The 12,577-nt window shown below is 52.9% G+C and overlaps 1 protein-coding gene across 3 annotated transcripts in view; it reads right to left on the bottom strand.

Annotated features, from left to right (window-relative positions):
• NRXN2 (neurexin 2) overlaps positions 1–12,577 on the bottom strand; it is a 114,792-nt gene that overhangs the window by 60,246 nt on the left and 41,969 nt on the right. The window contains exons 1-4 of one of the 3 annotated variants that reach the window (XM_023738230.1): positions 8,814–8,834; positions 6,749–6,910; positions 5,565–6,003; positions 212–598 (exon numbers count right to left, since the gene is read on the bottom strand). In XM_023738230.1, the coding sequence (XP_023593998.1) occupies positions 212–598; positions 5,565–6,003; positions 6,749–6,850 (928 nt within the window). In that variant the 5' untranslated portion in view covers positions 6,851–6,910; positions 8,814–8,834. Of the gene's footprint in view, positions 1–211; positions 599–5,564; positions 6,004–6,748; positions 6,911–7,828; positions 8,210–8,813; positions 8,835–12,577 lie in introns of those variants that run through there. The other 2 variants (XM_023738229.1, XM_004383769.2) reach the window with 2 other exon arrangements.

The following is a 12,577-nucleotide window of genomic DNA, read 5'->3' as shown; positions in this document are numbered from 1 at the left end:
CCAGGGGTAGGGGGGCAGGGGAGGGGTGGGGAGGCAAAGGCCAGTGGAGGGAGAGAGAAGACGGAGAGATCGTTACAAGGAGGACAAGCCCAGGGCTGGCCTACGAGAGGCACCCTGAGGAACGGGGCACAGGGACGGAAAACGGGGTTCACCCTGAGAAGGAGGGGCAGGGTGTGGGGAGTGGGGGCCCCGGGATACGGAGGAGCCTTACCTCTCTCGCAGACCCGCCCCAGGAAGCCGGTCCCGATGCAGTCGCAGACGAAGCGGTTCCAGCCCTCTCGGCAGACGCCCCCGTTGCGGCAGGGGGCGGAGGCACACTGCTTCAGTGTCTCCCGGGAGCAAAAGGGCACAACGCCCACTGCGCCCTGTGCCTCCGCCAGGCCCCGGAGGTCTCGGCTACGCCCGTCTATGAAGAGGTCGCGCACGCAGCCCACGTAGCCAGCCCGGAGCGCCGCCGTCCACACCTCCGGGGGCAGGGGCAGGTCCACCCGCCCCCCGTCTGGGAGACCGCCCAGGTACAGCTCGCTCTCCAGGTCCAGAATCTCGCTTTCCCCACTGGCCAAGAAGGGTGTGCTGCGGCTGTTCACCGAGATGGAGCCTGGGGGTGATGAGAGAGGGGGCCTCAGTGGGAAGGCGGGTCTCAGAGGCGTCACAGGTCATGGAGGGGACGCCCTGACTCTGCCAGAATCCACCGTCCCACCCCTGCACCCACCACAGCCTGAGGGGGCCGAGCAGCAGCCCAGAGCCGGAAGCTCAGCCCCAGGCACCGCTTGACAAAAAGATCCCCAAATCCAGGCACTTGCGTGACTACTCAGCCCAGCGAGTCCTCAGAGCTTGTGCAGAAAACGGACACACTAAAAGAGCTGGAACATTCCCTGGGTCACGACCCCAGCCAGCCCTTTAGACCAGGAACCAGAAGCAGAGAGCCTAAGGAGCTGAAAGGGTTGAATCCAAAGTTGTCGTTTTCCCACTAACGTGTACTCAGCTTTTCTTACTGTATGCCGGGCGTGTGAAAAAATAACAGCTGCCACCAATTCAAGTGGATTCCGGCTCCTGACGACCCGTGTGTATCAGAGCAGGACTGTGTGCCATAGGGTTTTCAATGGCTGTTTTTTTTTCCAGAAAGATTGCCAGGCCTTTCTTCTGAGGCACCTCCGGGTGGACTTGAACCTTCAGCCTTTTGGTTAGTAGCTGAGTGCATTAACCGTTTGCACCACCTGGGGACTCCACTTAAGTCTCAGGATGACCCAATGAAATTGGTCCTTTAAGATCCCATTTTGAAATAAATGGGAGACAAGGCTTAGAGAGACGGTTAGCCTGGTGTGGGTACTGTGCAGAGTCAAAGTCTGACCCAGGCGGCAAGACCTCAGCGCCTACACCCCAGCCGTCTGCCCCACGGCCCCAGCCCTTAAGCCTGCTCTCGTGGCTGGCGGACAAGATAGGCAGGCAGACCAGCTCCTGGAGCCTGTGAGACAGGATGTGACCAGAAGGAGGAGGCCAGGCAAGCAGTTTTGAGTTGGAAAAGTTTCTGGAAAGAGGTTAATGATCTTAGACAAAAGATTTGGGGCCAGATGGGAGTTTCAAAGGCTTTACTGAGATTTTAAGAAATAGAAACCTATAAACTAGAAATAATCTTTATTGTTTGTAGCTTTTATTCCATATATTTTCCTTTCTCATAACACATTATGGATAACATTGCAAACAATCGGAATTCTAGAACACTTAATGGTGCTCATGAGGAACCTGTACTTAGACCAAGAGGTAGTCGTTCGAACAGAACAAGGGGATACTGTGTGGTTTAAAGTCAGGAAAGGTGTGTGTCAGGGTTGTATCCTCTCACCATACTTATTCAATCTGTATGCTGAGCAAATAATCCAAGAAGCTAGGCTATATGAAGAAGAATGCGGCATCAGGATTGGAGGAAGACTCATAACCTGTGATATGCAGATGACACAACCTCGCCTGCTGAAAGGGAAGAGGACTTGAAGCACTTACTGATGAAGCTCAAAGACCACAGCCTTCAGTATGGATTACACCTCAACATAAAGAAAACAGAAGTCCTCACAACTGGACCACTAAGCAACATCACGATAAATGGAGAAAAGACTGAAGTTGTCAAGGATTTCATTTTACTTGGATCCACAATCAACACTCATGGAAGCAGCAGTCAAGAAATCCAACGACACACTGCATTGGGCAAATGTGCTGCAAAAGACCTCTTGAAAGTATTAAAAAGCAAAGATGTCACTTTGAGGACTAAGGTGCGCCTGATCCAAGCCATGGTGTTTTCAATCACCTCATATGCATGTGAAAGCTGGACAATGAATAAGGAAGACCGAAGAAGAATTAATACCTCTGAATTATGGTGTTGGCAAAAAATACAGAATATACCATGGATTGCCAAAAGAACGAACAAATCTGTCTTGAAAGAAGTACAGCCAGAATGCTCCTTAGAAATGAGGATGGCAAGACTTCATCTCACATACTTTGGACATAGTATCAGGAGGGACCAGTCCCTGGAGAAGGACATCATGCTTGGTAAAGCAGTGGGTCGGCGAAAAAGAGGAAGACCCTCAACGAGGTGGACTGACACGGTGGCTGCAATAACGGGCTCAAGCATAACAATGATCATGAGGATGGTGCAGGACCGGGCAGTATTTCATTTTGTTGTATATGGGGTTGCTGTAAGTTGCAACTGACTCAATAGCACCTAACAACAACTCCTTTCTTAAGTTTGGAAGAAATCTTTAAAAAAAAAAAAAAAAAGCATAAGTCAGCCTATCTCAGTGGAGTTAAAGAGTGGCCAGGAGAGTTTTGGTCGGTATTATGCCTGAGTTTGACAGGGATCTTTGGGGAGGGGGGTGGCAGTAGGAGATCAGAGCGGCAGCACAGGGTGGCGAAATAAAGGGCAGAAGCAGGTTCTCTTCTACACACATGGCTCCTTATTTGAGGGTGCGTGTCTCTGCTCAAAACCATATCTGAATCAGAGAAGCTGCTCTCCTGTGCCACATTTTAATAACACAGCCCCTAACTTGTTCTCTCTCGACAACATGTCAGATGCCCCAGCGTCCTGCTACTAAACCCACTCCCCAGGGCTGAGGACCCACTCCCCCTGGCAGGCCCCCAAACCTGGACCACCTGGTCACCCCCACCTCCATGTGTAGCCAGAGTCACCAGATGCCTGTTCTGCCCCCCCCAATCCCCACTTCTGGGCCTCCTGACACCACCACCACCCACCTGGACTCTCAGAAAATGTGAACTGAACTGAATGTTGGAGAAGGAGAGGAAGGGAAAGAAAGAGATGGGAAAGGGGGTGTATAATGGAGAGTCAGAGTTCCTGAGCGGAGCAAACGGTTAACTAAAAGGTTGGTGGTTCGAATCCACCCAAAGACTTCTCAGAAGAAAGGCCTGGTGATCTATTTCTGTAGGATTATAGCCATTGAAAGAAAACCCTATGGAGCACGGTTCTACTCTGCACACACAGTCACCATGAGTTGGAATTGACTCGATGGCAACTGGTTTGGTTTTGGTTTCAATGGAGAGTCAGTGAGAGGAAATTAAAGTGGAGTACGGCCTCTGTTCCAAGGTCATTTGAAAGCATGGAAAAAGTCAAAGAGAGCCTTGTTGGAATGAATCCCACATCTGCGTGTGTGCACACATGAATGTGGGCCACCGAAGATGTCTAGGGCTCATCAGGACAGTGATTCAAGAATCAGCCAGATGTGGTGTCCAGGCGCGAGATCTGCGTGAGGCTAACAAGGCCAGTCCCTGAAGGCAAAGAGGAGTGGAAGGCAAGGCTGGGCAAATTTTTCCACCCTGGAGCGCCACCATCACCTGTGTGGAAGTCCTGGACAACAGTGGGCGTTTGTGAGGACCCACCGGTGCCACCATGAGACAAACCGGGGACGAACCATTTAACATAAAGTCCAGGAAGCAGCAGCAAGCCCATGAGAAGCTGAGGCTTCCGAGAGCCACAGTCACCCCACCCAGATTTGCAGGCCCCGCGTGGTGACCGCTGGGGGTGGGGGCATGCAGTTCTCACAGACACTGATAAACGCTTACAATGGATGATGTGTCAGGTCTCATCTGTATCAATTCTCTCTTTCTTGGATAATTCTCTCATGTTCAACAAGATGGAAAAGAGTAAAGAGGAGAGCATTGGGAGGCAGAGAACAAGAAGGGGATCGGAAAGGGAAGGGCGGAGGACAGGGAGGACAGAACCAGTAGAAGATTCCAGAAAGAGCATGCCCGCCCCAGCTCTCTGAGCTGCGGCGTTATGGCTCTTCGAGCCCTCCTCGCCAGGTGGGGGTGCTGTTCACTGCCCCCTCCCCCCAGAAGATGAGCTGCTTGACAGTCAAGACTGGCTAGTTCACTGCCAACTGTATCCCCAGCACCTTGGACAGTGCCTGGCGCCTAGTAGGTGCTCGATACACATTCCTTGAGTGAGTTAATAAAAGGCAGTTTAATCAATCTAGATAGAAGGGAGACATGATTGGGAAGGTTTTTTCTTTTTTTTTAAGAAGAATGGGATATCTACTGTTACTATGCTAATGATTTTACAGGTGTTCTCTTATTTTCTCCTCTTGATGACTGTTACGGATTGAATTGTGTCCCCTAAAAATATGTGTCAACTTGGCGAGGCCATGATTCCCAGTATTGTATGGTTGTCCACCGTTTTGTGATCTGATGTGATTATCCTATGTGTTGTAAATCCTAACCTCTATGATGTTAATGAGGCAGGATTAGAGGCAGTTATGTTAATGAGGCAGGACTCAATCTATAGGATTAGGTTGTATCTTGAGTCAATCTCTTTCAAGATATAAAAAAGAGAATCAAGCAGAGAGGAGGCGGACCTCATTACCACCAAGCAAGAAGAGACAGGAACGCTAGGAGCCCTAGTATACGGCATAAACACAATACGAACCATAAGTAACAATGCACAAGCACCACAAGAGAGACTAGATAAATGGGAGCTCCTAAAAAAAAAAGAAGAGACAGGAGCAGAGTGCATCCTTTGGACCTGGGGTCCCTGCGATGAGAAGATCCTAGACCCAGGAGAAGACTGATAACAAGGACTTTCCCCTAGAGCCAATGGAGAGAGAAAGCCTTCCCCTGGAGCTGGCACCCTGAATTTGGACTTCTAGCCTCCTAAACTGTGAGAGAATAAATTTCTCTTTGTTAAAACCATCCACTTGCGCTACTTCTATTATAGCAGCACTAGATAACTAAGAAAATGACCCTTGTGTAATTATTCCTTTTATAAATAAGGAAACCAAGGCTCCAAGGAGTTAAGTAATGTGCCTAAAGTCACTCACCCAGTAAGTGGGAGAGCTGAGGTGTGACCCCAGGGTTGACTGAGTCCCCACACTGTGCTCCTTCCACCCGTGCACCATGATGGAAGGGAGGAACTGGGAGGACTAGGCGAGTGGGGAGGAGGAATGGCAGGGGAGGAGCCCTGGGAAGGAGGCAGAAGAGAAGACCAGCTGAGAAGACCCAGAGAGGGCATCAGGGCAGGTGGAGAGGAGTGGTCAGGGGACAGGGGAAGGGCCCAGAGGCCCCCTGACCTTTGCGCCCGTCCCTCTGGAAGTCCACGTGGCACCACTCGCCATCGTTGACCTTGCGGCTGGATGCCCGCAGCTTGATGCCCCCAGAGCCCATGTCCAGCAGAAGATAGAGGTAGCCGTCCAACAACTCCATGGCAAAGTAGTCGGCCCGCTGGGCAGAGCTGTGGCTACCAGCCCCGGCCCCGGCCCGCCGGCCCTGGCTGAAGAGCAGCAGCCCATTGGGCTCGGTGGTACGGAAGTCCAGGGAGATAGAGCCAGTGCGCTTGGCACTCCAGCGGGGCAGCGCGACAAAGGCCTCAGGACTCTCAAAGGTCACTGGGTCCAGGGCAGCCACATCCTCACAGCGGAATGACAGGTCCCCTTGCAGTTTCATCTTGGGGTCCCCTTCCTTTGCCAGGCGGGAGAGTTCCAGCTTGAAGTCATTGTTCTTATAGACCACCTGTGGGGAGGGGTAGGTCAGGGCTACAGAAGCGAAAGCAGCAGCCAGTCACCATGGAACCCTGCCACCCATCCCTGGTGGCCCCTTTTCAGTGCCACCAGACCACGTGGCTTGGGCCTCTGTTCTAGAACTTCACACACAGGACACGAACAAGCATTTCCCTTGTCCTTGCCCCATTTACTTTCTCCGTCCTGTCTCCTGGCCCGCACTAGCATGGCGGCTCACCTGGTGGGCTCTCCAAGCCTGCTGAATTGCAGGTGAGCACCACTCACATCTGTTTAACGTTTCCTAGTTGACAAAGTGTTTTCACTTACACTCTCTCATCTGCTCCTCATCACAGCCGTAAGAGGCAGGTACTGACCACTCACTCATTTACAGATGAGGAAACTATGAGTCAGACAGGTCAAGTGACTTGGCCAAGGTCACAAAGTTAATGAGTGGAGGAGCCAGGACTCAAGCACAGGTCTTTAGTCTTCATGTCCCACATTCTTGCCTCTGAACCACAGCTGCCTTCGAGGGCCCTCTGAGAGTATAGAGGCTTCCAAAGCTCCTGGGAAAGGAGAGGGCAGAAGCCTCTTGATCGAGTCAATCAATAGGCCCTACGTTTTGAAGAGGGGGGCTCCCCCACCACGGACTTGGAAGGAAGAGAGGACCTAGGCAGCTGGCCAGGTCGGACTATATCACACTGAAGATAGGGGTCAAAGGGTGCCTGGGCTGACGCCAGCCTCTCCCCAGCCCTACTCACATCCTTGAGGCAGCCCATGAAGTTGTTGCTCACGGGTGAGCCCGGCAGGTCAGCTGTGTTGGGGCTGCCCCCGATGTAGAAGAAGTCATCAGAGCCCAGCATGGTGTAATCCTCCTGTGTGTAGCCTGTGGTGGTCAGGATCCCGTCCACCGAGATGGTCACCTGCCGAGCCCAGGTAGGGAGGGGACAGACAAGGAGACAACCGGCATCAACTCCCTAGGAAGAGCCACAGGCTGGGCAAGGTAGGGGCCAGGGGGCAGTGGGGGAGGGGGACCCCCCATTTTTATGTCTGCTTGTCTCAGAGGAGGAACAGTGGGGAAGACAGGAGAGGAAGAAGAGGAAGCAGCACAAGATTTGATGGTTGCAGGGTGAGCTAAGGCCTCCCTTGGGTCCCCAGCTCAGCAGGCAGAGGCCGGAAGGGCACTTGAAGACCTCACCATGAAGAGGGCCAAGAAGTGGTTCTTGGAAGTCCCTCTGAATGGGAGTAGGGACCCCAGGACAAGGCCCTATTTTAGGGGGATGCAACAGCACCTTCACTTCTCTCCTCCTGAAGGCACTCTGGCCCCATGTGATTTCAGGGCTTCTCTCCCAAATGAGGCAGGGAGCACCAGTTCCCCTTGGGTCTCTGACTACACTGATCTATAGCTCTCCCTTTGGGGCACTGAGGGGTTCTCTCGGTCACAGCCCAGTAGGAAGATGGAAGACCACAGGGCCATGGGGAACAAGAACTCAGACTTTCCAGGGAGGTCTTCGAACTTCAGGAGGTTGCATACCACCCCTCAGGGCTGGCTCCCACCACTATCCACTTCTCCTGGCCCCTTTCTGAGTCTGGCTCCTTACTCCTCAGGTCCCCTATATTCAGGTCACTCTCTTGCCTCCAACGGAGATGGCAGCCCTTTACCTATTCATCAGCATAGCCTTTCTGCATATCTAATTGTTTTCCCTACCGTCACCACCATGGTTACTGTAGAGTCAGGGCCAGGCTAGGGAACCGAGGGCACAGTGCTAACTTCATGAATACCTTGACCATGGGCTGGAAATTCAGATAAGAAAGCAAGGTGGGTAGGGATGGAGGAGTACCTGGTGTTCCAAAGAGGTGAGATGGACTCAGCAGTGGCCTGGGGAGGCAGAAGTGACCTTGGGGAGAGCGACAAGTACAGGGAACTCTCTGACACCATCCCCTCCCAGGCAAATGCCCACCTAGGCCCTGAAAAAGGCTCCAAACACCCAGCAAGGCTGTGGGGATGAGCCATGGGCTGTGGGACCATGAGCCCCCACTCTTCAGACCGGGAAACGGGGCAGGATGAGCAGGAAGCTGACTCGTGGTCACCCAGTACTGCCTTCCACAGGCCACGGCTCACTCCCATCCCTGATCCCCAACAGGCTTCAGCACCCCTTTTTGGGAAAAACCTGGAGATTGGGGCCTTCTAATCCCTTCCTGTGATGTCCCCACCCACACCAGTCCATACGCACACGCCACCTGCCATCTTCCAGCACCTGGGCTCCATCTCCAGGGTTCCACTGTTGCTGCGGGTTGGGGTGGCTCTAGGGGTCAGGGGAGGAAGTCCTGAGGGACATGGGCAGGACTGAGGCAAGGGAGAGCATCCCCCCTGCCAAGGGTCCCGAGGTCCCTCTTGTGCTTGGCTGGAGCCTCATGCGCGAGCGGGCTGAGGCTGAGCAGAGTGGGGACCGAAGGGCTACCTCCTGGGAACCATCAAACCTTGTGCTGAGGGGAACTTGGTTCAAGGGCAGAGGTGAAGTGGTGTCTTTGTGGAAGGGGCAGTTTGAAAGCTCTTGAATCTTGTTTTGAAAGGAGGGATTATTGTTTATTTCTTCTTCCCTCCACCCCACCCCGAGGCTGGGTGGTGGAGATCTGGGTAGAAAAGGGATGGGTCAAAGTATTAGTCACAAAAACATGCAAATGAGATCAGAACGGGCAGAGAGGGGCTGGAGGAAGGGAAGAAGGAGGCCAGGATGAGGGAATGAGGAGAAGACAGGGAGGGTGACAGGGTGGAGGGGACTCTCTGGGGTGAATTCCCATCACCCCTCCCCTCCTGATGCTGACCTGAGATCTCAGGAGCTGGGGTGCTAGTTATTTCCTGAGCTCAAGTCTTGTCACCCCAACCCGATGGTTGGCTCCTGGAGGGCAGGCACCCAGTCTGGCATGTCCCTGTAACCCTACTAGCCCCAGCACAGCCAGGGGACACAGCTCGTGGTCATTAGAGGTGATCCAGGGCCACCCTTCCCCTCTCACTGCCCTGGAGTCTCTGAGCCTCTGTGGCCAGAAGCCCCCAGCCCTCAGGAGGGCTCTGTTCTGTGCACCCCGCCTCTCTGCAGGGGGAAGGTCACTCCCAGCTCCAAAGCTCCCCAGAGACGGTGTCCTCTTCTGGCCTCCGCCAGGTAAGCTCCACCTTCTACCCCACCTTGCCCCCCGCTGTGCCCTCTCACCTGGGCCAACTTCCTCATCCTCACAGCTGTCTTCATCCCTTGCCACTTGGCCAGGCCCCCCTCCCTTTGCCCTCTCAGAGTTAGAATGACCTGACTTGGGGTGGGGGCTCCTCAACTCCCCCCCAGACCAGGCACAAATCTGACCTTGCCCCCAAAGGCTTTTACAAAGACTCCCACGTGGCTCCCCCTGCTGGAGAAGGGCTGCCCTGCTGAACCATTCCTGGCCTTAATCACCCTCTTACCTGCCCCCCAAATTCACAACCATTGTTTTAGAGAGAGCCCTGGTCCAGGGGGTGGGGGGGAGAGGGTAGCAGGAGGCGGGGTAACGAAGGAGGTGCACGGAGGAAGGGGAGTCAGACCGGTGGGAGGAGAGGGAGAGAGGGGAGACGGGTACTACGTGGAAAGGAAGCCAAGAGTCCAGGGATGGAGGGAGGTCTCTGGGGAAGGCAAGGAGGGAAATGACTCAGATTAGTAAAACCCGACTGTTCCCCCAGACAAATCAAAGTCCAGACACAAAAATGGCAGGTTCGTTAGTAGAAGCAGGAAACGAGGGAATCGTTCCCCCGTCCCCCTCCAACCCAGGGGTTCGTGATGCCCCTGCCCCCCAACCCCCCCGCGCAGCTTCTGGAAAGGGCGGGGCCGGCGGGGGAGGAGGAAGGGGAGGAGGCCATGCAGACACAGAGCAGCTAGGACACGTGCGGGTTAGAGGAGCAGGGTTGGGGGCCAGGCCAGCAGGGGAGGAAGAAGAAGCAGCCGCACGCAGGGGCGAGGCAGGGAGAGGCATGCCAGGAGGGGGTGACAGGGCGGAGCAGAGATGGAGGCCAAGAGAGCCGGGGGCCCAAGGGGGGCGCTTCCTTCCAACAGAGGAGAGAGGAGCCCCCAGTTGGACAGGGACATCTCTGGGATAGAAAAGGAAGGAACTTCAGACTCTGACCTTCCTCACAGAGGGTGACCCCCACGCTCACTCCAACCACCTATTGCCATGGATCACCAGCCCAGACACGCTGCACACGCTCAAATGCTGCCACACCCGGGGGACCAGGGCCTCTGACGGTGCCTGGACTCTCTCACTTCCAAACAGCATCCTTTCTGTTATCAGGACCACGGCTAGAGCCCAAGACACAGCAGACCCTGCGCCCAGCAGACCCTACACCTAACCCCTGCTGAGCCCGCAACACAGACAAGCAAGCTCCATGTGGGTGCCATGTCCAGCGAGAGGAACGAACACTGCGGCTTCGGGCCTGGGAGTCCCGTGCTGCCAAGCAAAAGGGGAAAGAGCTCAGAACAGCAGAGCCCACCGCCCAGGCTCCGCTCCGCTCCGCTCCTCGAGGGCAGGGCCAGTGGCTAGAGGTGGCCGGAAAGGGCAGCCTGCAGCTGGGTGGGCTCTCGGTGCCCCCTGCCTGCCCCACCTCTCTCCTGCTCTGCTCTGCTCCCCTCGCCTTTGGCAGTGAAACCAGGTCCTGACCACAAACAGCCCCACATGGCAACCCATGCCCAGATGCCCAAGAAAAAGGCTGTACCCCTCTGGCAGTGCCTGGAGCCTTTCTCAGTTCCCTGCTATGGTCACTGGGTCACTGGCCTCCTTGGGAGAGGAACTTATTCAGGGGAGGATAAGATTGAGGTCGGGCGTTTCTAACTTGTGGCAAGCTGGATGGGCTTTGGGATTCATGAAGCCCTTGACGTTGAATGCAAAACGGCATCAATGGGCATTTTTTTCCCGGTGAGAGTCCATTGCTGTCATCAAATTCTCCAAGGGATCCATAAGCCCAAAGCAGCTAAGGACAGCTAGTTAAGGAGGAAGCTCCTGGCATCTCCTTAGGATTGAGGTGGGGTGGGAGGGGGTGGAGAAAGAGGGGAATTGAAGGTCTTCAAAGCTGAGTAAGGTAATGCAGTCCTGCTAAGTTTTTAGGTTAGCCACCTGTTTGGTGTGGGGGAGAGAAGCTAAAGAGAGAGAGATGACAGTGGCGTCACTAGGGTTGGTGTCACCCCCCATGAAACTCCTCCTGTACCAGACCATACAGAATCCTCAGTAATGTTTACTATCAATTATAATCATAGGATAATATGTGATAAATGTAGTTGTAAATTGCTTGAATGTGATATTTCTTACATTATATGAATACTAACAACAAAATTGTTTTGTGAAATCTTTCTACATTGATTTACAACATTGTTAGTAACTGAGTAGAAGCCTTTTTTTTATTTTTCTTCTTCTTTTCCTTTAATTACTACTTCATTCTCAAAAAGAAAATTTATTGACATAGGTTCACAGATATTAATTACCACAATATCGTAGCTAAACACCAAAAAATTTGACAGAATCAGTGACTATAAAAACACCAACAGTAATGAAAAAACAGTGCATGCTTATATCGCGTGCCGACGAAACCACGTGGTTCAAAGCATCATTGTAACTGGATAATAATGACAGCTCTGACCCAGCCACATTATATAGAGTTTTAGCCTTGTAGGGATATTGATACACGTAAGCTGGGCTTACGAAAAATGTTTTTGTTGTTGTAACTAGCTACAGGGATATTTTTATAAAAAATGATAAATTTCTGCTGAAACAAAACACTGCACAAAAATTTTACAGACAGTCCTTTTGATGTCACCCCATCTGGCAGTGTCACCCAGTACAGTCCACACCTCCCTAGTGACACCACTGAGAGGCGAGTTGGAACAACACACAAGAAGATGAACTTGCTAATAGTTAAGCCCTACAGGTGAATCTTGAGATCTGGATTTGATAAAGTTGGGACTACAGGAAGGACCCCTGGTGGTGCAGTGGGTTAAGTGCTTGGCTGCTAACCCAAAGGTGGGCAGTTCTAACCCACCAACCACTCCATGGGAGAAAGATGTGGCAATCGGCTTCCTTAAAGATTACAGCCTTGGAAACCCTACTGGGCAGTTCTACTCTGTCCTACAAGGTTGCTATGAATCAGAATAGACCCAACGGCAATGGGTTTGGTTTGGTTTTGGTAACAGAGGGAAAAGACTTCAGGTCAGATATCCTGGGTTCCCCTTTAGCCTTTACCACTTTCCAGAACATCTCATTTTCCCGCTCGGTTCTCCTGTCAAGGGGATTTAACAACATCAGTCATTCCCGCTTCTTCCAGGCTTACCTTGAGGATCAAATGAGGTAACTGGAGTGAAAGCACTGAACTCTCCGAAACTGGCTATGTGGCCTCAGGCAAGCCACTTTCTCTGGGCCTTGGTTTCCCCATCTTTTGCTGGGCATAATCTCTGCCTGCTGCCTGCAATCCAGGCATTCCAGATTGAATGACATTCAATATGTGAGAGCTGACTCAAAGAGCCAAAGACCCCAGTTTATGTACTAGAAACTATTGTTATTTTTACAAGAAAACTTCCATCAGCCTG

The sequence above is a fragment of the Trichechus manatus genome, unplaced genomic scaffold (assembly GCF_000243295.1).
Source record: "Trichechus manatus latirostris isolate Lorelei unplaced genomic scaffold, TriManLat1.0 scaffold00113, whole genome shotgun sequence".
Taxonomy (NCBI): Eukaryota; Metazoa; Chordata; class Mammalia; order Sirenia; family Trichechidae; genus Trichechus; species Trichechus manatus.
Note: the sequence above shows the minus strand (reverse complement) of the source record. Positions and strands in the feature narration are given on the sequence as shown.